We start from the raw sequence: 22012 nt of genomic DNA, 5'->3' as shown, positions 1-22012 counted from the left end.
CGAAGGACTCGTCAAAATGTGCCTGAAATTGCTGAAAGGCATTGGGGAAACCGGCCTCAGGATCATAAACGAAAGCAGGTGGTGGCACAGGGTCCTCCTCTTCCTCCTCATCGTCGTCGTCATCATCGTCATTTAATTCATGTTGCGCTGAGGATGACGTGCCCTCGCCCCGTTGGAACTGCTGCAAAATGGAACGAACATTGTGGCGTTTGGCTTATGGAATGATGGTGAAGTCTTTGGCCACAAATGTCTTGAGCTCAGAGTGGTCAATTGGTCTTGTGTCAGCAGCGCTCAGGTGTGGTGGGACCTGGTTCGGCGAGAAGAGTCCAAAATGGAGGGCAAGGGCGGTAGAGATGGGGCTGAGGGATGGCTTGAAACCCCCATGTCTGGCCATGCTGTGCAGCTGGTTCCAAATGATGGTGGTTGCGTCGATTTTCTTCTGCCGCTTTGCACACCATAGCATATAAAGTTCAGTCTCATTGACTTTGTTTGCCTGCTCCTTTCCCAGAATGCAGAAAGAGATGAACTTGTGGAGCACGCCGATGTCGGCGTCAATGAGTTGGTTGCTCGGGGCACCCTGTCCTGTCCAAGTCGGCAATCCAGTCAATTCTTTCCAAGCCTTAGCCGGCACCCAAGTATCCGGCATTCCCTTCAATTTTTTAGGGTGAAACCCAAAGGCTTCACTCATTATCCTATAGGTGACGACGCATGGCTTGTTGAGCATGCGGCAATGCAGCTGGGTCTTGTCGGCTGTCATGTTGAGTGTGCAAAGGAACTCCAAGTGTAATGGAAGCAGGCCCGGTGGCGTGGTTTGGGAAAACTTGAAGAGTCCCAAACTCTGCAAATGTGTCTGTATTGCTTGGTCAAGCTGCACCCGCCGGAGCAACGGCCAATCAAGACATCGCGGTTGAGTGACTTTCTTTCCTTTAAGAGCTTTCCACCGAGTGCCCTCCCAATCTTCAAAGATTGCAAATGGGGCATTGTAAACATTTCGGATATCCTTTGGTGGCGTGGGAGGGCGGGGAATTCTGATAGGCGAGGACGGTGGGCGGCTAGAAGATGCCGGATTGCGGCTAGAAGAGGCCGGAGTGTTATTTGGGGCCGCATCCTCGTCTTCGTCTACTATGAGGCGACGGAGGCGCTTGTAAGTTTTGAAGGGTGCCATGGAATGATGTAGATGGAAGCAGACGATGCGGCTGTGCTAAGGGCGGACGTGACTCACGGCTGCGGACGTGTTGACGGCGGCGGACGTGAGCGGCGAGAGGAGGCAGCGGTGGCAGTGGTAGACGGCTGCGGACGTGGAGGCGGCGGCGGACGTGACTCACGGAGGCGGACGTGCTGATGGTAGCGGCCTTGAGCGGCGGGAGGAGTTGACGGCGCAGAAGCTGGACGGCGAGGAAGTGGTGGCGGTTCTCGGTGGCGGCTGGTGGAGTTGGCGGCTGGTGGAAGGAAGAGAGAGAGAGATAGTTGAGGGAGGCGGATGGGTGTGAGTGAGAGAGATAGATGGGGGTGGTTGAGGGAGGTGGTGGTTATGGTTGCTGGTGGGCTGGCGGTGGTGGTTGAGCGGCGGCGGGTGTGGTGGACGGCGAGCAATTGGAGAGGGAAAGGAGAGATGGTGCGGCTGGTAGAGGTGGGAGGCGTGAGAGAGAGATAGGTAGCTAGGGTTTGGGGGTTTTAAAGCAATGGGCCGGGCCGGGCTGGGTGGTCGGGCTGGGTGTTATGAGATGGGGGTGACGGCGGCCGCCGTGGCACGGCGCCGCCGTGCACCCCCTACGGGGTTTTTGGAGGAAAGGATGAGAAGGGGGAAAAAAAGGGTGACGGCGCCCGCCGTGACACGGCGGCGCCGTGGACGGCGGCCGCCGTGAGGCGGCACCGCCGTGACTCCATTCCGATTTTCGGTGATTTTGGTTTGCGGAGAGCGTATGGCCGCCGCCATGGGGCGGCGGCGAGTGTCCCGGGGCGTCCAGCGGCCCCTTATCGCTGTCTTCGAGCTCGGAAAGAGTCCGATAGACTGAAAGCCTGCAAAACCATAAAAATACACAAGTGAAAACCCAACTAAAACAGCAACGAGAGGATAAAACACCTCAAGAACTAACTCTACACAAAACAAAAAGGTAAAGAGAAACGAAGGAAACGTGGGTTGCCTCCCACGAAGCGCTCTAGTTAAGGTCGAGAGCTCGACTATAATAAGCTTGTCAAAACAATGGGTCGTGGAGTGCTTGGGACTCCACTACGGCAGCAACCACTTCATGCTCCAAGTAAGGTTTCACCCTATGCCCATTGACGGTAAACGACTCTTCGTTGTTCTCCTTGCTTAAAACCACGGCGCCATGAGGGAGCATCTCCTTAAGAATGAAAGGGCCACTCCAACGAGACTTGAGCTTGCCCGGGAAGAGTTTCAACCTTGAGTTGAACAAAAGCACCTTCATTCCGGGTTGGAGATTCTTGGACACAATACGGCTATCGTGCAACCTCTTGACTTTGTCTTTGTAGATCCTTGCATTCTCGTACGCCTCGTTGCGCAATTCATCGAGTTCTTCCATTTGCAAGGCTCTATGCTTCCCTGCGGTTGTAAGGTCGCAGTTTGTGGCCTTTATTGCCCAATAAGCTCGGTGTTCAATCTCTACCGGTAAGTGGCATGCTTTACCGAAGACAAGGCGGTAGGGACTCATTCCCAGGACTCCTTTGAAGGCGGTGCGATACGCCCACAAGGCATCATTAAGCTTAAGTGACCAATCCTTACGGGAGGGTTGGATCGTCTTTTCCAATATGCCCTTGATTTGCCGATTACTGGTTTCGGCTTGCCCTGAGGTCTGAGGATGGTAGGGTGTGGCCACCTTGTGAGTGATGCCGTTTTTCTTCATAAGCTTCTCAAAAAGCTTGTTGCAGAAGTGTTTGCCTCCATCACTGATTATGGCCTTTGGAAATCCAAATCTACATAATATGTTCTCCTGCACAAACTTCAAGACGACATTAGCATCACATGTCCTTGTGGGGATGGCTTCAACCCACTTGGACACATAGTCTACAGCAAGCAAGATATACTCAAAACCGTAAGACATAGGGAAGGGGCCCATGAAGTCAATGCCCCACACATCAAAAATCTCAACCACAAGAATGCTCGTGAGAGGCATTTCATTACTGCGCCCAATGTTACCAACTCTTTGGCACCGATCACAAGCAAGATAAAAAGAATGAGCATCCTTGAAAAGAGTTGGCCAAAACAAACCGGATTGGAGGACCTTATGAGCCGTCTTTTGTCCACCAAAATGCCCACCACAATGGGCTTCATGGCAAAGCCTCAACACTTGTTGTTGCTCCACATCCGGGATGCATCTCCGAATCACCTCGTCCTTTCCCAACTTGAAAAGGTACGGATCTTCCCAAAAATATTGCCTGCAAGTAGCCAGAAACCTTTTTCTCTCTTGGGATGTTAGATCGGGTCTTAATTCCCCACAAGCAAGGTAGTTAACAATATCAGCAAACCAAGGCACAGAGGCAATTTCATAAGTATGTTCAAACGGAAAGGACTCATGTATAGCATCTTTACTCAACTCAACCACATTATGCTCAAGTCTAGATAAGTGATCGGCAACGGAGTTTTCACTCCCCTTCCTATCCTTAATCTCAAGATCAAACTCTTGCAATAATAAAATCCAACGGATAAGGCGTGGCTTAGCTTGGGACTTAGTCAACAAATACCTTAGTGCTGCATGATCACTATGGACAATTACTTTAGACCCAATAATATAAGCACGAAACTTATCTAAAGCAAAAACCACAGCAAGCAACTCTTTTTCAGTGGTGGTGTAATTCACTTGTGCACTGTTCAAAGTCAAACTAGCATAGTAAATCACACGCAACATTTTGTCAACACGTTGACCAAGAACGGCCCCCACAGCGGAGTTTGAAGCATCACACATAATCTAAAAAGGCAAGGACCAATTGGGTGAAACAACAACAGGTGCAGTGCTTAACTTGAGCTTTAGCAATTCAAAAGCGTGCATACAGGTTTCATTAAAATCAAAATCTACATCTTGAGAAAGCAGACGACATAAAGGTTGGGTAATCTTAGAGAAATCCTTAATGAAACGCCGGTAAAACCCGGCATGACCTAGGAAACTCCTAATGCCTTTCACATCAATTGGTGGAGGTAATTTTTCAATCACCTCCACCTTAGCCCTATCAACCTCTATACCATCTTTTGACACGACGTGGCCAAGAACGATGCCACTAGTCACCATGAAGTGACTCTTCTCCCAACTAAGAGTTAGCCCACTCTCTATACACCTTTTTAAAACCAAGTTAATTTTACCCAAGCAATCACTGAACGAATTACCAAACACGGAAAAATCATCCATGAAAATTTCAACAAAATCACCTATCATTTCCGCGAAGATCGACATCATGCACCGTTGGAAGGTCCCCGGTGCATTGCACAGCCCAAATGGCATCCTCTTCCACGCAAAGGTACCAAATGGGGTGGTGAACGCCGTCTTGTCCTGGTCCTCCGGCGCGATTGCTATTTGGTAATATCCTGACAAACCATCAAGGAAACAGTAAAAATCATGACCAGCTAAACGATCCAACATTTGATCAATAAAAGGGAGAGGAAAATGATCCTTTTTTGTTACGGCATTTAGCTTCCTATAGTCAATACACATACGCCAACCCGTAACCGGACGGGTCGGTACCAACTCCTTGTTGTCATTGAGGATAACCGTAATTCCTCCCTTCTTGGGCACCACATGCACCGGGCTTACCCACTCACTATCGGCAATAGGATAAATGATCCCTTCTGCTAATAGTTTGAGTATCTCCTTTCGTACTACCTCCATGAGGACGGGGTTTAATCGTCGTTGGCCATCCCTCTTAGGTGTTGCTCCATCCTCGAGGTAAATCCGATGCATGCACGTAGCGGGGCTAATACCACAGATGTCGGCAAGACCCCAACCAAATGCTAACTTGTTGCTCCTTAGCACTTCCATCAATGCCATTTCTTGCTCATGCGTGAGCTCGGCGGATATTATCACGGGCTTTTCCTCTCCTTCTTCCAAGTACACATATTTTAGGTGTTTGGGGAGGTCTTTGAGTTCCAACTTGATCTTTTTGCACTTCGTGGCATCTTCAAGCACCACAGGCTCATCAATGGGGAGTTTGTCTCTTCGTTCACTCTCTCTGTCTTCGGCTTCCCGAGCAAACTCTTCCATATCCGCTGATCCTGCAAAAACCTCCACTATCTCTTGTTCCTGCATATACACCATCTCGGCTAGGCTATCAATAGCATCTATATAAGAGCATTCATTAGTAAATAAAGATGATGGCAAAGCACGACTATGATGCACTGAAAAAGACACAGACTCTCCTAACACTGTCATTTTTATTGTTCCATTTTTCACATCAATCAACGTGTTAGTGGTGGCCATGAATGGTCTTCCTAGCAGTAAAGTATGCTCCTTGCCATTCTCATGAACTTCTCCTATCTCAAGCACAACAAAATCGACAGGCACTATTAAACTACCCACTCTAACTAGAATATCCTCAATGACCCCGCGAGGATACCTAACTGATCTATCTGCCAATTGCAAGCACATTCGAGTGGGTTTTAAGTCGCCTAACTCTAGTTGTTTAAAAATAGAGTACGGCATCAAATTAATCCCTGCCCCCAAATCAAGCATACCCGAGGCCTCCTTACCATTCCCCAACGCAATATTGATAACAAAACTACCTGGATCTCGTTGCTTTGGTGGCAAGGGCTGTTGCATGATGGAATTTGCAACCTCGGATACAAGAATCTTCTCGTTGTCAACAAACTTTCTCTTCTTGGACGCCAGCTCTTTAAAGAACTTCACATAGGCCGGGACGTTTCTGATCACGTCTAGAAGTGGTAGGTTAACATTCACCTTTGCCAACATGTTGTAGAAGTCGGTGAATTGTTGATCTTGCTTCTCATTCCTCAACCGCCCTGGGTACGGAATCGGAGGTCTATAGGGCTTGGTGGCCTTGTGAAGTGGCTCTGAGGGCTCTCCTTGCTGTTCTTCTTCTCTCGGTGGAGGTAATTCTTTCACCATCTCCTCCTCACGAGTTTCTTTAGGGATCTCGTCAGTGGGGATCTCTACTTTGTTGTCCACCTTCTTCCCACTTCGTAAGACTGTGACAGCTTGAGCTTGATGAGGTTGCAATCCTTGTCCATGGAGTTTCCCTGGCTGTTGCTGCTGTTGCATCTGGTTCAAAGTCCCTGAGAGTTGTCCAACGGTTGTCTCAAGACGCTTGATTGTAGCAGACTGTGACTCCATGTTCTGTTTGGTCATCTCCATAAAGGATTGCATGGTGTCCTCGAGAGACGACTTCTGCGGTTGAGCTGGCTTCTGAAATTGCTGGGGCGCATTCTGGTATTGCTGCTGCTGCTGAAAATTCCCTTGCTGCATAGGGAACTGTTGATACTGCTGATACTGCGGTGGCTGCTGCTGCTGCTGCTGATAAGCTTGCGGGTAGTTCTGCTGCTGAGGAAAGGGAAACTGCTGTTGAGGTGGGTAAAATTGCTGTTGGTTCTGATACCCATATTGCTGAGGAGGTCGGCGGAATTGATTTCCCTGATTTGATCCCGACCCTTGGCCAGGAGCTTGATTCCTCCATCCAGAATTCTGCTGAGCTCTCCAACCAGAGTTGGAATTCTGTTGCCCTTGATTAAACATGGGCCTATGCTCAAACTGAGGCCTCCCTGGGTATCCCTGAGCAGCATAGACCTCTGCCTCCCCTTCGGGTGTAAACTCCCCCATTCGATGGCACTCATTGGTTCCGTGGCCAAAATCGCCACATATTCCACATCCTTCTGATGGCGGTGACTGTGCTAGGGGTGCTTGAGCTGGCGGTGCTTGAACGGATTGAGGCTCCACCTGGTTCATTCTTAAATGCTGAACTTGCCTCATCAGGTCCGCTACTTGCTTCTGCAATTCATTATTTGGGACTACAGCATTGGCTTCGACCCTCCTTCCTCTGACTGATTTATGTTGAGAACTCGCGGCAAGAGTGTTGAAGATCTCTTTGAGCTCATCAGCTGTCTTTCGGGCAATGTTGCCCCCAGCGGTACTGTCCACCATAAATTGTGCTGTGTGAATCAATCCGTCATAGAAGAACTGCATCAACATAACAGGTGCTAACTGGTGCTGTGGACACTGGCGAAGAAGCTCTTGGAATCTCTCCCAAGCCTCGTGGAGAGGCTCGTCAGCTCCTTGCATGAAGTTCATTATTTGTGTCCTAATCTCCTGCGTCTTGTGATTAGGGTAGTATTTGAGCATGAACTTCTCACTCGCCTCTGCCCATGTGGTAATGGAGTTTGGCGGCAAGGACAGTAACCACGTTCTAGCCCGGTCCTTGAGTGCATAAGGTAAGCACTTGAGTCTCAATTGATCCTCGGTGAGTTCCAGTAGTGGGAAAGTCTGCACTTGAGTGCAGAAGTCGCGAATGAATTGTAAGGCATCCTCACTCGGCATCCCATAAAAGAGCGGCAGCAGGTTTGAATCGTTGGGCTTCAGATTGTAATTTCGAACCGCCGTGGGAAGCACTATAGCTGACGTGCTAGTGGTCCCAATAACTGGCCTGGAAAAATCTCCCATGTACTGAACATTCTGCTCCGCCATTGCTTCTTGGTCAGGATTGGGCCAAGCTTCTTCTTCTTTTTCAGAATGCACTGAAAGTGTCTCCTCAAAAGTTTCCAGAATGGGATTGGAATCAATTCTCTCTTCACAATTTTTCTCTCGAAACGGTAATTCCACAAAACTTCTTGAACTGGACTCGGACTCCTTCTCCAGGCTTGAAAGAACCTCCCGAGGTCGATGAATGTTGTCGTAGTAAGGTGCAAGCTTTCTCTTCAAGCTTCTACGTCCTTGCATACACAACACGAACAAACAAATCAAACGCACTGGAGGGAGAAAATAACCGAGTCAAAAGAAATAAACAAAAATAAACACGGAAAACAATGCAACACAATCAAATGCCTAAAGCCTTCCCCGGCAACGGCGCCAAAATTTGACTCATCCAAAAACACCTAACGGATGGACTCGAATTTATACGAGGTCGTCCTAGGGTGGTAAGGTGACTCAAGTCGTCTCACAAGGAAGACTTAGCAGGGCTCTAATCGTATTGCTCACAAGAAACTTAAAAGAAATCTAAACACTCTAATCGGGTAATTGGGTCTGACACTTTCTCTCCGATTAACTAATGCGTAATTAAAATAAAGCATATAAAGTTAACTAGGCAAAAGATAGAAAGCCAATAAGAATGCAAGAAAGCAAATAAAGCTAGGGTTCTAAACTAGCAATCTAGAAAGCAATCATCAATTCAACACCATAAACAACGATTATCTAGGCGAAATAACATATTAACATTTAATCAAATGAATATTAAGCAAACACACACAATCAAAGAGAATTTCACAAGCAACTCAACGACGAACTAACTAGAACATAGCATTTGAACATTAACGAAATCAACTAGAGTTTCCAACTCCAACACTAAACCAACGATCATAAACTTGTAAACATCAAAGATTAATAACTACCTAGGCAAGAAACTCAATCAAGCATAAGATTCGAATGCAAGAAAATCTTAATCTCCATAAAAGAAATCTCTAAATATTCATCAACAAGAAAGGAAAAGGGTAAACAATAGCAACAAACTACGAATCACGTAGATTATCTAAACTCAACAACAATTATCTCCAATCATCATATTAATCAAAACACAAAATAAAGATTCAAATAAACCAAAGGATTTAGAAAACCAAGAGAATCTAGAATCAACAACAATGAACTTCAATCTTCACATTCATCAAATACATAAAACACAAAACTCAATTAACCAAAAGATTCATAAAACCAAGAGAATTTAGAATCAACAATAATAATCTTCAATCATCATATTCATTAAAGACAAGAAACAAAGACTTAAATAACCAAGGGATTCATAAACAAAGAGAATCAAAGGGAGTTCTTACAAAACATAGCAATCCAAGGAAAACCAATCCGATGAAGTGTTAATTGACATCCAAAGCAATCCAATGAATCCAAGATTGAAAGTAAGTGTTGTGGAACTCTAAAAACCTTAAGAAAGAGATGAAAATCGCCTATGGAGGCTGCTGGAGACGAGAGTGATAAAGTGAAACCCTAGAAAGGGGTTTTTAAACGAAAAAGTGTACTGTCGGATCTGCACAGAGGCGGCGGCGCCGTGAGACGGCGGCGCCGTGGACGGCGGCGCCGTGACACGGCGGCGCCGTAACCCCCCTTCGCGACTTCTCTCACAATTGAGCACGGCCCGCGCCGTGGGGCCGCGGCCGCCGTCTATACGGCGGCCGCCGTGTCACGGCGGCGGCCATGAGGTTGTCTTCGAAAACGCTCCGATCCATGCTTAAAACTCTTAACAACTCTCGTTTCCTGCACATGACAGTAATATATCCAAAAAGATCATCGAGCACGTGCAATATAAGGCAAAAAGTCATGAAGCATGCTCGAATCCTCAACAGAAATATACGCAAAAACTGCCCAAATACGAGGTAAACATTAGGGCGGGCTGTGACAGAGTGGTATCAGAGCGAAGGAAAGCTCTGAATTAGAAGTCTTGAGTTTAGTCTAGAATGAGTCACTAGACTAATAGTTATTAACAACCGTGAGCTCAGCGCACCATCACACCAGGCTCAACGAGGTATGTAAAATTTCAAAGTTTATTTGACGTTAAATTTTGAAGAGCATGATGTTGAGGTTATATGATGAGTTATGATGTTACACTTTGAAGGTGCATAGTTTGAGTTTGAGGATGACAACATGATTAATAATGAGTTATTATGTTGTAAGAGCATATGTTGACGTTACATGATGAATCATGAGAGCGTTTATATCATATGATGTTATATGATTGAGGATGCATAATTATGAGTTATGATGTGATGTATTTGAGATGTTTTGTGATGAGAATTGTTTGAGCAGTTGTGATAAGTCACGATGATTTAGATGAAGGAATCTAATGTCATTGTTAAGAGATATTTTTTTTTTTACTAAGTAAAAGGATGAAATGAGAACTTAGAGCTAAAGCTTGAGAGAATTAGCAATTGCTTTAAGTACTTGTTGGTTTGAGTTATGAGTTTGAGTTATGAGCTTGAGTATAATAGCATGATTAATGATGAGTTATTAGCATGCTGCAATGAGATATTGTACGATATGTTGAGTTATTTTGTGACGCGAGTTTTGCTCACGCAACCTTAATGGTACTTGAGGAGGTATCATGAGCCATAGTCTTTGGAGATGGCTTTGAGAGAGAATTGTTGAGTTGTCTTACTGAGTCACGATGATTTAGATTAAGGGATCTAATATCATTGTTTAGAGAGATTCCCTACTAAGTAAAGACGGGACGAGATGAGAATTTAGATGTTTTGAGCTTGAGTTTTAAGATAACAGTACTACTTAATAGGAGTTTTGCTAAGTTATGTTTTGTTTATTTCTGTTGCTGGAGCCAAGTAGAGTTAGTTCCTAGAGTCACCTTTAAGTTCTCCTTATAGATTGGCCAGGACTGTTGGCACTGCACGAAAGTGGACTGTTGTGAGATCGAACTCAGGGAAGATCGGATACGAGGACGAGGCGTACAGTATGTGGTACAGAGATACCCTAGTAGATTTTCAAACACATGTTCATAGACTATGAAAGGATGAAAGCCTTATGGTTGTTACTAGACTGGATGGCATCGTGCACCTAGTCCCCGTGCTACCAATCGAGTGGTAGGATTGAGCAAGGAAGAAAGCCACTCAATATGATGGGACATGTCGTCTTGAGCATTGGACCCACAGGAGATGGGATTTGTTACAGATACCCAGATTTTCTATGCGGATCTACTGACCGGATGCTTGTTTTCTACCAGGGACTCTAGAAGAGTGTAGTAGATATCGAGTCGATCCTTGAGTATCAGTTACCAAAGATGATAAAATGATAAACGATAATGAGGATGAGAAGTAGCCGAGGAGGGCTAGAGTTGATGAGGATGAGAAGAGAAGTCGATGTAGGCTAGAGCTAAGGATGACCTTGAGAGTATGCGCAGTACACCCTCGTTTTTGATTAGTTGCAATTACATTGCGATGTATATAACTTACTTAGGAGATACTGGTGCTTGAGATTTTGACATGATGATAGATAAGCATGCAAATATAGTACCCTACTGATGTTAAATAGATGGATGTTCCTAGTGTGCTAAAGTAGTAACTAGATGAGTTAACTAGTAGCAATTACCGTAGGAGGTCCAGACCGAGACATAGTACTATTAATGGTGTCGGTTTAGAAGGGACATTACGATAGATACTATGGTTTTTGTAGGGTTTAAATAACCCCTTTATGTAAGTCCTCTAAAAAGAGGCATTCTACTGATGGATATATTAGGTTGACCAGAGTGGTCTTTTTGTTAGCATTTCGTGAGTGCTTATTGCCTTATAGATGAATGTTAAGGTGACCGTGAGGGTTTCCTTAAAGTTGAGTTAGTAAATTGAACTTGAGTTTCGAGGATGCTTAGAGCGTTGGTCGAGTTGAGTTTCCTTTTGTGATTTCAAAAAAATGCCTCAAAGATGTCATCAAGAGTGTGATGTGAAGGATAGGCGGGATAATACTCCGCCACCACCACCGCAACATGAGAGGAGAGTCGAAAAATATTGAACTTTCGAAACAAGAGTCTAGAACATAGGACCCTGAGTTTAAGCTTTTAGCTTGCTGGTGTGAACTTAAATTTTGTTATGTATAGTATGTTGAGGGTTTAGAAGACACAGAATTTCCAAGTTCGGGATAGTATATCCCGTGTGACTGGGGAGTGATTATGTTGGACCTGGCCAGTCCGCATGATCCAAATCTCAGTAGACGTGTTTTGGGTTTATAAACCCACGTGTTTCAACTTTTGGTTGAAAAGCCAGATGGGTTCTTACTCTAGGTCATTTTTGTTCGACCTGGTAGTTGCTTCATTCTACCCTCTGGTCATTCATTTGAGTCTCTTGAACAATTTGTTTTGATGTCATTCTAGGGTTGAACCCTTACAACTTTTGAGTTATCCTAGTAGATTCTTTTGATGTATAAGACTAGTGAGAGGCACGTCAGAGGACTTTAACACCTGAGCAACTGGTAGACTATACTTGAGAACAATTGAAGACTACTCTTGAGAAGTATGTACCGAGGAGTACAGTAAGCAGCGAGAGGCTGATTATCGAAGTTTGATGCAAGGAAAGAAATCGGTTGTAGAGTATAATCGAGAATTCTGTGAGCTAACACGTTCGCTCATCAGAAGATGGATACTGATGAAGAGATGTCTGAGTTTTATGTGCCGGTTTAAGGCAGGACTTTAAGGTAGTATTGGGCAAGTTATTGGATGCATCAGTTAGAATCCTGTTTAATACAGGAGCCTCGCATTCTTTAAGTGTTTGAAGCATATTACCTTCAAACTCGAACCAAAACGAGCTAGTCCCAAGTTGAGAGTAATCACTCCTGTAGGAAGAGCTACTACAGTTTCTCACATGATTTCTAAATTAGAGTTTGAGTTAGGATCACTAAAGATGAAAACAAGAACCTTGCACTTAATGCCTATGTGGAACGTAGACATTATTCTAAGGATGGACTGGTTAGCAGAGAACTTTGCCCCGATTGATTGTAAGAAGAGACAGATAACTTTCCAACCACCTGGGAAGGAACAGACATGTTTTCACGACATTGATAGAAAGAAGAGAATTCCAATCATTTCGGCACTTCAGGCGTCGAAATTGGTAAAGAATAAAGGAGCACAAGCTTACCTAGTTTACTTGAATGATGAAGGAGAATCAAGTAAAAACTTTGAGGATGTAGTAGTGGTAAGGGAATATAGAGATGTATTTCCCGAGGTCTTACCAGGATTGCCACAAACAAGATAGTTGGAGTTCACTATCGACCTAGAACCTGGATCAGCACTAGTGTCGAAGGCACCCTATAGAATGGCGCCTAAGGAGCTACAAGAGCTGAAGATTCAGCTACAAGAATTGCTCGAGTTAGGTTTTATTAAACGTAGTGTATCCCCGTGGGGAGCACCAGTCTTTTTTGTCAAAAAGAAGGATGACACGTTGAGAATGTGCATAGATTATCGAGAGCTGAATAAATTGACACTCAAGAACAAATATCCTTTGCCGAGGATAGATGACTTGTTTGATCAATTACGAGGAGCGAGTTTTTCTTGAAAGTTGACTTGAGATCATATTACCACCAGTTCAAATTTTGACAGAATGATATACCTAAGACAGCTTTTCAAATGAGGTATGAGCACTATGAGTTCATAGTTATGCCATTCGGTTTGACGAAGGCACCAGTAGTTTTCATGGATCACATGAATTGAGTTTTTCATCAATAACTGGATAAATTTGTCCTAGTTTTCATAGATGATATTCTCATCTATTCGAAGAATGAGCAGGAGCTCCAAAACATTTGAAAACGATGTTGGAAACACTAAGAGTTGAGAAGCTTTTTGCCAAATTCACCAAGTGCGAGTTTTGGTTGAACAAAGTAACTTTACTAGGACATGTTATATCATCAAAAGGAATTAAAGTTGACCCCGTCAAGGTACAAGCTGTACATGAGTGGAGATCACCAACTACGCCTAACAAGATTCTCAACTTTTTAGGCTTAGCAGGATACTATCAGAGGTTTATTGAAGGATTTTCCACGATAGCAAGACCGATGACACAATTACTTAGAAAATAAGCTAAATACAATTGGAAAGAGGAGTGTGAAAAGAGTTTTTAAGAGCTTAAAGGAAATTGACTACAGCACCAGTGCTGATAGTCCTAGAAATGGATAAAGAGTATACCATCTACGCAGATGCGTTAGAGAGTGGGCTAGGATGTGTTTTGATGCAAGAAGAAAGAGTTATAGTCTATGCATCACGATAACTTAGACCCCACGAGATCAATTATCCAACGCATGATTTAGAGCTTGCAGCCGTTGTGCATGCCCTGAAAATTTGGAGACATCATCTCTACGGAGTTAGATATGAGATTTTCACGAAACACAAAACTTTGAAATACTTTTTCAAGCATAAGGATATTAACATGAGGCAAATGAGATGGCTCGAATTAGTAAAGGATGTTAACTGCGACATTAACTATCACCCTGGCAAGGCCAATGTAGTAGCCGATGCATTTAGCCGAACGGTCTCGTCAAAGTTAGGATGTCTTCTCACGAGAGAGGATGAGCTTATAAAGGACTTTGACAAGATGAAGATAGAGATGATAAAACCACCAGGGACGATAGCGAGTATTGTTGCGACGATGCCTAGTTTGAGGAAAATGGTGATTGAAGCACAAGGAAAGATGAGACAATGAACAAGTTACGAGAAAGGATAAGAGCAGGAGATCTCAAGAGTTACAAAAAAAAAAAAAAAAAAATCAGACAATGCTATCTTATTTGAGGTGAGAAGAGGCATTCCCGCGATGATGAACTTAAGAATAAGATCATGAGTGAGACTCACGACACGCCTTACACCGCCCACCCAGGAGGCACACAGATGTATCAGGTTGTAAAAAAAAAAAAAAGAGATTTTTGTGGGACGGAATGAAACGAGACATAGCTTTGTTTGTAGAGCGATGCTTAGCTTGTCAGCAAGTGAAAGCATTACACCAACGACCCTATGGGAAGTTAAAACCGTTGGAGATTCCCGAGTAGAAATGGGATCACATAACGATGGATTTTGTGACAGCTTTACCCAAAAGTCAAAGAGAAAATACAGCAATTTGGGTGATTGTAGATCGACTAACAAAATCTGCACATTTTATACCGATCCTAATCGCGTATGGACCAGATAAGTTAGCACAATTGTACGTTCGTGAGATTATAAGATTGCATTGAGTACCGGTGTAGATCACCTCAGAAAGAAAAAAAAAATTTACATCACGTTTTTGGATGAGTTACAGAAAGAGTTGGGTACAAGGATGAATTTTAGCATAGCAGGCGATAGAAGATATTATAGGAACTACTATCCTTGATAGAGGAGTAAATCGGGAGAATGTGTTGCCACTAATTGAGTTTACCTATAAGATGTGAGACAAAGTTTCGAGATAAGAGACAAAGTTTTCTTGAAGGTTTCACCCTCAAAGGGGATGAATAGATTTGGAGTTAAAGGACAGCTTAGACCCAGAGTTATAAGTCCTTACGAGACATTGCAAAAGATAGGTCCAATAGCGTATAGGTTGGCTTTGCCACCTAGCTTTGGAAATGTGCATAACGTGTTTCACGTGTCACAATTGAGAGGATATATATTTTCGACCCAAACCATGTGGTTTACTAAGAAGAAATGATCTTAGAACCAGACTTGAGTTATGAAGAGAGACCTCAGATGATGCTAGATCATAAAATTCGGCAATTGAGTAATAAGTCGATTGCATTGGATAAGGTCCAATGGAGATATGATAGTTAGAAAGAAGTGGAAAGAGAGCTTGAGGATAAGATGTGAGAGAAGTACCCGAAACATTTACAGGAGGTACAAATTTCGGGACGAAATTTATTTTAAGGGGGAGGGTATGTAACACCCGGGCTTTTGATGACGTGTTAATTGCTTAAGTTTGAATAATTAGGGTTTAGATCCCTTGTTTGATTTACTTTGTAAAGAGATGAAGAGTTATATGAAGTTTTGTTGTTATATTTTAAAGATGTTGAGATGTTCTTTTGATGATGTGAGGATGATGTGGGATTTTATATCCGTATTTGAGTTTGAGTATTTGAATAATTCTAGATAACTATTTGAATGAGAACGGTGAACTCGGAAGTGAAATCTGAGTCCGTTAAGACGTTTTTGAAATTTTTGACTTTTTGACGATGAATAGTAAAGTACGGCTATTTCGTCTTTTTGTCGACTTTCAAAATCTTACGTGCACGTCGTCGAGAAATATTCTTAGTTTTTCGATACGAGTCCAATAATGAAAGTTTTTATTTTTGGACGACGAGTGAATAGTAAATCGGGATTTCTCGATAAACGTGTAAATCTCGTTTATCAGAATTTCGAGAACGAGCTTGTATTTTCTATATTTATATAGAATTACGAGTGTAATAAAAGTGAGTAGGAGTTGAGAGGGCGAGTAACGAAGAGTATGGGTAGTTAGTCGTTAAAACGAGACGAGACGAAACGAGATATTTAACGACTAACGGGTTAATATCCTAAATATCTAACCTACCCTACCCCTAACCACCCCCCAACCGCCCAAACTCACTCACTCACACATATTACACGTTTGTTTCAGCCAAACACTTTTAACTCACACACACAACACCTAAAACACACTAAACTCACGCATAACACCATTGTTGAGGAGTTGGAGCTTTTGACCTCCGATTTGAGCACCGAGACGAGCGCCGATCATCTTTTCGATCACGTATCTAAGTAGGTAAGATCTCTACCTACGTTTTGATGGTTTTCTTTTCGATTTTCGTCGACGTCGAAAAACGTCGATTCTCGACTTTATTTTGAAACGACGTCGGATCGTCGTGAAATTTTAGTATGTTGTTCTTGGGTAGATGTTGAGCATGTTTAATGAAGGGAGTAAGAACGGAACGAACCGTAGCTATGAAACCCATGAGGGCAGCCCCGTTTTTCACATATTAGCTTGTCTTTCGATTTTTGTTTGATCGTTTTGACTTGATATTTGTGCTTAGGGGTATGCTAGAATCGATATATATTAAATTCGTATTTTTCCAAGCACGAAAATTGTATAAATTTTTAGAGTATGATTATTTAAATTCGTGAAGTTTGAGACGTTGCATAATGAATATTATTGCGTATATGTGTTCTACGATGTCACATGAGCATGCTAATTGATTTACAATTTATGGATGATAATTGTTGAACGAAATTAAAACTGGAATTCTGTCAAAATTTTACAGCAGTTTCAAGCTTATGTTTCGATGAGTTTTCATTGCTTGATGGCTCTGAAATTTTAGTATGTTTATCTATGATATGTGTATTTCGTTGCTGCAAAATTTCATGTCTTTTGGATGATGTTTGCTATTTTAAAGATATTTTGAAAAATCCTTGACAGAATCTGTCAACTATTGGTAGACTTCACAAAAACGTTTATATCTATTAATCCATGAAGGATTTTGCATCACCGTTTTTTTTAAACGAAACTAGACTTCAATACTTTTCTAAAAACATAAGATTTCAATTTTTATGACCTCTGAAACAGAGCAGTTTATTATTTCAAAAATGCCCTGTTCTGCTGTCATATTTGTCCAACAGTAAAAGTGTATGAGTTTCATTGTTTATTTGGCAGATCATATGAACGTTTTCTCTTGTGAAATTTTAACCAAATCTTCAAGGATACCTTTAGTTTTGGATGATTAAATTTGATGGAATTTTATTAAGGTTTGCCTTGGTTTCTAATGGCCTAAACAAAATTGGCAGAAACTGTCAATCTTTGACAGCCTGCACTAAAAGAGCAATATCTCCAAAAACCTTTAACCTTTTTGGTTAACTACCATTTTTAGAGTGAACTACACTTCATGAAGTTTTTGAGATCAATTGGTATGAGAGTTTATGATGATTGAGTTGGTTGTTATGAAGTTTTAAAGATGACACAAAAACAGCAAAACTTTCTAGAAAATAACTTGATTATATTTGTTTTGATGGATGATACGATATGACTAAATGGTGTGAGTTGTGAGAGTTATGATTAACGCACATAAATGTTGGTATCTGACACTCGAACAATTGGTGTCGAGTATAAATGATAGTTTACTGATAAAGAGTTTTGATGATTTTGAATTGTTTGGTTTGCGTTGAAAAGATGTCAAGATGTTAAGTTTTGAGTCGAGAGACGAGTTCACGTAGTGAGATTCACGCGTTGAAATCTCGTGGCTGACATTATATATGAATAGGTCATGCCGAAATTTTTAGTGAAATTAGAATTTGAGCATAGTCAATTCTTGTTGACCTGTGACTCAAATACATACCTAATGGAAAGTTTAACTTTCTAATTGGTTAATTAGACGAGATGAGAGCGAATAGATCTGCTAAGAAAGTGGACTTTTCGATGTGTTAAATATTTCTTTTAATTGAAGCGCTGCTAATTATAACATAAGGATGTTATAATTAATGAGTAATGACGAGAGATAATAATTGTTATATTGATTAACAATCAAGAGAGATGAACATTAGAGATACTAATGTTTCATAAAAGAAATTAGATTATTAATCGAGGTTTCTTTTATAACTTCTCACCAATTCTTCATAACGATGAAGGTCCTTTTGGGAAGTAACGACTTGAGGGAGAGAGTGACGTTACTCATTGATACAGAGACACAACGAGGTGGGCATTACTTTTACTATACGTATATAGAGATCCCCTGCGTGTCGTAGGCCTCTTATACGAATGAATGCATGAGATGATTTAACTGTTAATTTCAGTTTTATATATCTATCAAATGAGTTTAATGTTACATTTGAGCAAGTTATTTCGTTACAAAATATTTGAGTTAAAGTTATTTCAAGTATTGTCTTGCCATAAAATGTTTAAATTTTAGTATGATATCTATCTGCTTTGGCTTTGCCAATGATGCAATCGAATTCGGGTCTTGAGCAGTTGATAGCTATCCTGCCAGGGCTAGTGTACACCAGTGACCGTGAGTCATCTAGCGGGTTGGCCGGTCAAGTGACCGTGAGAGGTGGCCACCTCTCCGGCACAAAGTTCCAGATATGATAGATTACAAAAGAACTTAGTCTGATCAGACGAACTTTAAGAATCACAAATGAACTTAGTAAGCTTGGGCCTTTTTAGCGAAAAACTCCCTTGTTGTACTGATTATGATGGCATGACAATTTATAGTTTTGAAGCATGTATTTTTATACATAGGCATACGTGCCCACTGAGTGCTTTTGTACTCAGCCCTGCATATGTTTTCTAAATGTGCAGGTTGAGCTGATGTGATGATGGTGCTGCAATGAGCGGAGTCTCCAGGGTTGTTAATAAATAGTTAACCTGTCTAGAATATGTCTTCATACATATGTCTAGCTACTTTCCGCTGCAAGATGTTGTTGATGTTATAGTATGTTATGTCATACTTTGAGTCTTAAGAGAATGGTTTCATACGATGTATAACTTGATTAATGATATTAATTAAGTTTTATGCTGTCTTTCATAAACTGTTTTCAATTGAGTATTAATGAATAAAAATGACGAGTTTTATTAAGATGAGTAAGTTTTACGGCTATAAATGACGCCCCTTTTCTTCCCCTTCTTCTTTAACCCCATCCCTAGTCGTGGATCACTCGGCCTAACTATCCATAGTTAGGGCGGGCTGTGACACAATTGGCTCTTAATGCAAACATGTCGGTAAACCATCTATTGCCGTCGAGGTCATACTCATCCATGAGACAGTGCCATTTCTCCTCAAAGACAGAAGGTTCAACAAGATCAGGCCACACAATATTGTTGAATTTTTCTTTCAATTCCGAGTCCTTCATTAAGTGATTCGGCAACTTCTCGGCAAACTTCATCAATATATGCCACATGCAAAGTCTATGGGACGTATTAGGTAATACATTTTCAATGGCCTTTCTCATTGCCGGGTCTTGATCTGTTATAAGGATAAGTGGATGAGCTCCCATACTCTCAACAAATTTGCTGAAGACCCATGAATAGGATTCAACATCCTCATTCGAAATAAGAGCAGCACCAAAGGTTATGCATCTCCCATGATTGTCTCTGCCAGTGAAAGGAGTGAATATCAATTTGTACCTATATCACATATGCAAGCTGTGGTTATGAATAAATATATGTTTCAGTTTGACAATTGGAATCTAAATTATGCATATTGGTTGTTCTACTTTACTCATATATGGTTATGAATAAATATATGTTGAAAATTTTTAATATATACCATTGTTCAACTGAATAAAACTATGTGAACATTCTCACTATGTTCAAGTGAAGAAAATGAATATGACCTTGATATGAACAACATCATTATGAATAACAAAAGTGAGCTTATGTTGCTGCACCTATATCAAATATGCAATCCATGCTATTAACAATCAAGGGCAAATAAACGTATATCTAATAGTTCATGAACATAGCAGATAATGCATGAAGAAGGTTCATACTTGTTGGTTCGGTATGTAGCATCGTAAGAAACAGCATCCCCGTATAATTTAAAATTCTTGATGGAGCAATCATCCACCCAAAACAGTCTCTTCAATGTAGTATCTTCAAATGTATCAAAGGAGAACTTAAAACCTGGACAACTCTCTTGTTTATCCCTGAAATTATCTACTAATATGCGGGCATCAACTCCATCGGAAAACGCCCTTAGGTCACGACCATAATTCTTGAAATCTTGTGCAGTACAGCCCACATCATCGTATCCACCGACTAGTTCCTTATAAAATCTAAATGTCTTCATAGGCCCGATATTCGCTTTCATTCCAGTAAGCATCATCATTTGATGAATATAATTGACATTTCTCTTAGAATTCATAAGATGCCGCTGACCTTCAGGGACCATATTGTGCGTGTGATGCTCATCAAAGGTGTTGACCCTGTATCCACGATTACCAGCATGACGGAGGACAATGCGTGCCATACAATCAACTCTAATAGATACAGTTTGCCTTTGCTTCTTAGGTTCATTTCCCTTAGTATTCGACGGAATTTTTTTCTTGGGCTTCAATCCAGCTCGGTTACATAACACATACCTATAAAGCATGGTACCGTCTTCCGCTTTTTTGGGCGTACTTAGACGTGTCTCAAAACCAGCTGCATCCGCGTACTCCTCATAGAATTTGACACCCAGCTCCAATGTAGGAAATATTTGTCCCTCAAATGGAATCAATTGAGGATCACACGTGGGTGTGACTAAGTCAATAATATATTGTTCATCACGAGATCTATGAACATCTATTAAACAAAATATTACCAAGATGAATAACGATAGTTGAATAACCAAATAATTTATGTAACAATACATAACAGTATGTTAAGAATAACATAAAATATGAACAAAAATCATGAAAAATTGATTATTCAAGCATGAATAAACATGTTCGAATGAACATAAGTGGATTAAAAATTACTTAACATCCGAATCAACAACATGAATCATTCAAATCATGCCTTGACTATACGCATTCGAATAAACATGTATAAAAATTATGTATTACTCCCTCTGTCCCAGAAATAATGGCCTGTTTTCCTTTTTAGGTTGTCCTATATATAATGGCCTGTTTCCTTTTTGGGCTATAATTAACATCTAATTAAAATTCTTAATAAATCCATCAAATCCTAATCTTTTTCTCCCTCGCCTAATTTTTCTACCTTTTTCTTCCCAAAACATTATCTCTCTCTTCTCACACGCACACTCCCTCTTCCTTTGTGCTCTCTGTCGTCCGGCGATATCGCCGGTTCTCGCCGCCACCGGCGCAGCGAGACCGGCGCCTCTTCTTCTCCCTCCTTCCTTGGTTTTCTTTTACCCCATTCTTTCTCTCTCTCTCTCGATCTCTCTTTCTCTCTGTCCTCTCTCTGCTCTCCCTTTCTCAACTGTTCGCGATGGCCGCTGCGAGCCACGGCGGCGTATGCAGCGCCGGATCTGTGAAAGAGAACAACGGTGAGAAACTGGATTCAGATCGGAAGAACCAGTGCCGTGGTCCTTTTCGCCAGAAACTGGAAGAACCCCAAAAATGAATTCCCAATTTCTCGCTCTAAATCCCTCGCTGAAAAACATAGGTGAATCCCCCATTTCAAAAATTAAGCCATTTTTTTTTACGCCCAAATCTGAACACATCAATGGCATAATTTTTTTTTTCTTATAACTTCAAAAATTTCACAAGCACAAAACACCAAAAATCGAATCTTAATTTACATTTGAAATGTTCTCTTTGTTTCTTTCTGTGAGTGTGAGAGTCGAGGGTATATGGGGAGGAGGAAGCTTCCGGAGCTTCGACTCAGGCTGACGAGGCCGCGGCTGCCGGAAACTGCTCGCCGGGATGA

At 41.9% G+C, this 22012-nt stretch overlaps 1 protein-coding gene and 1 long non-coding RNA gene across 2 annotated transcripts; one reads left to right on the top strand and one right to left on the bottom strand.

The window, feature by feature from the left end:
• The first annotated feature begins 16303 nt into the window (after positions 1-16303).
• LOC130987452 (uncharacterized) lies at positions 16304-19206 on the top strand. The gene is made up of 2 exons (XR_009089748.1): positions 16304-16417; positions 18941-19206. It is a non-coding gene; the product is annotated as an uncharacterized LOC130987452 (long non-coding RNA).
• Positions 19207-19315: 109 nt separating this feature from the next.
• Positions 19316-21761, bottom strand: LOC130990629 (protein FAR1-RELATED SEQUENCE 5-like). The gene is made up of 4 exons (XM_057914851.1): positions 21629-21761; positions 20131-20923; positions 19367-19765; positions 19316-19325 (listed from the first exon to the last, which is right to left on the bottom strand). Exons 1-4 carry the CDS (start codon positions 21759-21761, stop codon positions 19316-19318), a joined length of 1335 nt encoding a protein of 444 aa, XP_057770834.1.
• Positions 21762-22012: the final 251 nt, after the last annotated feature.

This window comes from Salvia miltiorrhiza, chromosome 6 (assembly GCF_028751815.1).
Source record: "Salvia miltiorrhiza cultivar Shanhuang (shh) chromosome 6, IMPLAD_Smil_shh, whole genome shotgun sequence".
Classification (NCBI taxonomy): domain Eukaryota; kingdom Viridiplantae; phylum Streptophyta; class Magnoliopsida; order Lamiales; family Lamiaceae; genus Salvia; species Salvia miltiorrhiza.
Note: the sequence above shows the minus strand (reverse complement) of the source record. Positions and strands in the feature narration are given on the sequence as shown.